Source organism: Arachis duranensis, chromosome 4, assembly GCF_000817695.3.
Source record: "Arachis duranensis cultivar V14167 chromosome 4, aradu.V14167.gnm2.J7QH, whole genome shotgun sequence".
Lineage (NCBI taxonomy): Eukaryota > Viridiplantae > Streptophyta > Magnoliopsida > Fabales > Fabaceae > Arachis > Arachis duranensis.
The window spans coordinates 11,837,836-11,841,660 of record NC_029775.3 but is presented as its reverse complement, the minus strand read 5'-3'; the positions used below and the strand labels follow the sequence as shown (position 1 = coordinate 11,841,660).

The 3,825-nt window shown below is 39.9% G+C and overlaps 1 protein-coding gene across 1 annotated transcript; it reads right to left on the bottom strand.

The window, feature by feature from the left end:
- Nucleotides 1-278: 278 nt before the first annotated feature.
- Nucleotides 279-2,064, bottom strand: LOC107483368 (uncharacterized). Its single transcript, XM_052260447.1, has 4 exons — nt 1,844-2,064; nt 1,412-1,661; nt 580-1,171; nt 279-499 (listed from the first exon to the last, which is right to left on the bottom strand). The coding sequence occupies exons 1-4, from the start codon at nt 2,062-2,064 to the stop codon at nt 279-281; spliced, it is 1,284 nt and encodes a 427-aa protein (XP_052116407.1).
- Between the last annotated feature and the right edge of the window lie 1,761 nt (nt 2,065-3,825).

Genomic DNA, 3,825 nt, shown 5'->3' with positions numbered 1-3,825 from the left:
ACATATTAAGCTGCACAATGTAATTCATTTAGCAGAAGAATGTAAGTATCATTCATGTATACCTCAGTTACTGGTGCCGATTGAGAAACCTGAACCTCTTCTTGTGTTGCAGTTGACTTTTCCTTGGATTTTCCTTTGACCTTTCCTTTAGGATTAGTTCCAACCTTAGGAGCTCCCTTGCAGGTCTTAGCATTGTGGCCAGTCTCTCCATATTTTCCGCATGTGACTCGGAAGGTCTTTTTTGCCTTATTACCCTCTGCTCCGTCTTCTACTGGATCTTATCTCCTTCTCTTTACTGGACGCCCTATTGGCCTCTTAATCTTGGGAGGGATTGAGCTTATTTCTCCAGACTTCTCCCAATACTCTTCACTGTTGACGGGGCTAATGGAATGACCATATGTTGCTCTGAAGGCATCCATCTTCAGCCACTTGTGCACATATGTGTCTGCTCTGTCTCCCCTCTTAGCAATAGCAGCCATGGCATGCACACATGAAATTCCTATAAGTGATTGTAAACAACAATTAGATATACAGTTTGTAAGAATATTAACTAAAAATGCATAAGTTGGAGTGTTATACCTGTAAGTTGCCACATGTTACATGTACATGTGTTATTACCTAAGTGCACCCCCAGCTTCTTCATGTGCATTTGCACCTCAAATACCTGTCTAGTATCGTCGCCAGTCCATTGAGCAGTCCAGTGCTTGGTGTCCTTCATAATGACTTCCATCCTTTTTTGTTGTACAGGAGCAACTACACTAGTGTACATGCTTAGGGCCTTTTTGTGTTGTGCCATCCTTCGCATAATGTAACATATGAGCTCCTCTAGCATTGTGAGTATAGGTTTTTTCCTATAGTGTACTATTTTGGCATTCCACACCTCTGTCATGTTATTGGTGATATTGTCCAATTTAGGGTAGTGGCTGAATTTTGACTTAGTCCAGCATCCTGGATCCAATTTTGCAAGGTAAGCCCACGCGTCCTCATTCATTCTCTTCAGCCTTTGCATATTATCATTAAACTCTGCAACGGTTGAACTTTTGGCACAAGCCCAGACCACATTCTTAAGTTGTGTATCCTTGTATTTGTTTGTGAAATTCTTCCAGATGTGCCTAACGCAGTTTCTGTGATGGGCGTTAGGCATAACCTCCTTCAGTGCTGGCAGAAGACCCTGCATTACAGTTCCAATAGACCAGAAAATAATAGGCATTAAAATGCTTGTTATGATAACAAAAAATATAGATAACAGTCATTAAACCATGAAGAATACAATGCATTTAGTTAGTTAACATAACAAACACTAACACATATTTAGGGATACCTTCTGTTAATCGCTGATGAAGTTCCAACCATCAGTAGTGCATTGCCCAAGATCATCTTGTAACAACTGCAGAAACCATTTTCAACTTGCCTTCGTCTCACTGTCAGCTACTGCATACGCAATCACATAAAAATGATTGTTTGCGTCTTGTCCTACAGCTGACAATAATTGTCCCCCATAAAAACCCTTCAGGAAGCATCCATCTAAACCTATCAAGGGGCGACATCCAGCCTTGAACCCCCTTTTACAGGCGTTTAAGCAAATATACAATTTATCAAATAATAGAGAAGATTGAGGTATAGGCTCCACTGCCAACAGTGCAGATGAACCTTCATTACGCCTGTGTAAACCAGAATTACACCAGAATTCACTAAGATCACTAACAATATTCTAATGTATTTTCATATCACAGCAAGTTATTTTATCAAACAAGAATTAACATAAAATATAAAAAAATATTATTCTTTATCAATTCACTAACAATATTTTAATGTTTGTCTTTGAAATAAAATAACCTCATACCGGTGTATCTCGTTCAGATAGTCACGCAGCTTGCCATATTGCGCCTTCTCGTTACCAACATACTTTTTCCTGGCCATTTGAAGTCCTCTGTACAGCATTTTATCACTGAGTATCACATTGTAATCAACCTTCATGTGATCCCATGCCTCTGCATGTGTCAACCATGGCTGACTCAACAATCTCTTTTCTAGCTTCCTTGCTACCCAATGTTGATCTGCCATATTGCTGCCAAACTCTCTTCCACAGGTGTGAGTTGGATTGTAGGTCTTTATTTGGTATCCACCTGATCGTGAGTTCTTTGCATAGTATATAAGTCAGGGACAGTCATGCTTCTCTGTTTCACCATTTTTCTCACCTTCATTTCCATATTTTGCATTTTCTGCTGCATTAGCTTGTGCTTCTACCTCATTGGTAGTATTTCCCTTATTGTTTTTCTCACCTTCAAGATGAGCCTCATTCATTTCCACCACCCCTTTAGCTTTCTCGCTTTCATTAGCTTCTTTAGCAGCCTGTACCTTTGCCTTTTCCTTAGCTGCTTTTCTTGCCTTTGCCTTGGCTTTTTGCACTTCTTTTTCAGGCATGAAGCTTCCATGTATACAAGCAGCTCTAACCCTTCTCTTATCATTCTTCATGTAAAATATCCTTCTACCCTCTGATATGGTAAAGTCCTTCAGAGCCTGCTTAAATTGTTCAAGTGACTCAAACTCCATGTTCAGCTGAAATTGGACCTCCCCAAATTCTGCACTCGGATTAAATTGAGGCCAATCAAACCCATCTCCTCCATCATCACTTGAGTCATTCGGGGTCAAAAATTGTTCAGACTCATACTCAAATTCAATGTCTGACTCAGGTAACAACTCCACACCAAGTTCTTCATCAAATGTAGCAGGTTTTTTGGACTTCGATGGTCCTTCATTGGCACTAGCAGGTGTAGTTTTGTTTTTGTTGCCACTAGAAGGCCCATTAACTACTTTGTCTTTTTCAGCAGGCCCATAATCACTCTTATTGGGCCTGCCAGGCCCACCATGACTCTTTCTCTGAATAGATACTCCAGCTACCTCTTCTCTTCCAATGGCTGCCCTTTTTGCTTGCCATTGCCCTTGCCAACTGGCCCATTAACAGGCTTACTAACTTTGGATTTCTTCTTCCCATTATTCTTTCCTTTCTTACCAGCTCCAACTAACTCTTCCTCTGAACTTGAATCCGAAAAACCATATCCTGAAGGTGGGGGCTTGTATAATGCATCTTCTGTTGACTCATACCCATCATCACTATCTGAACTCTCAACATCTGCATAATTGTCAACACCATCATCCTCAGCTCTAGCCTCTTGCACTTCCACTTCCTCAACACTATCACCATCATCATCAATGAACTCTGTATCTTCCATGATTGGATGGTCAAAGTAGATGTAGAATTCATCAGTGTCCTCATTTAGCATTTTATTCTTTTGAAGATCTCTGATCTCTTTGTCTCCATGAATTGGGTGAAGACCAGACTCCAGGTCAGTAGCAGTCGAATCATACCAAAACATTGCCTTATAGTCATGGTAACCCAAGTACAAAAATGTTTCTTCAGGTCAAAGAAACATATCAGATCAATGTCCATTGGGGGAAACTTCTTGACTTCTCCATTAACGTACACAAGTACTCCCTTGTTGTCTCTCACAAAGCTTCCACCGTGGTGAAATACGGGTATCACGTCTTCACTCATCTAAACTAACAAAATAAAAATCTATCACAACTTAAACAAGCAACGAAGCCATTACAAGAACATTAAAACAGAATTCAATTTTTTAACACATCAGCAATGTTACTATGAAACGTCACAGACTAAATCAATTTAGAACTCTGACTTAACCAACACTAACAAAACAATATCTTTAATCTACCCTACACATGACATGCATGTTCATCATACATGAATCTTCGCCTCTGAATTAATTCAGAAAAGAAATTAGAAGACTTACCTCCAACAATGGC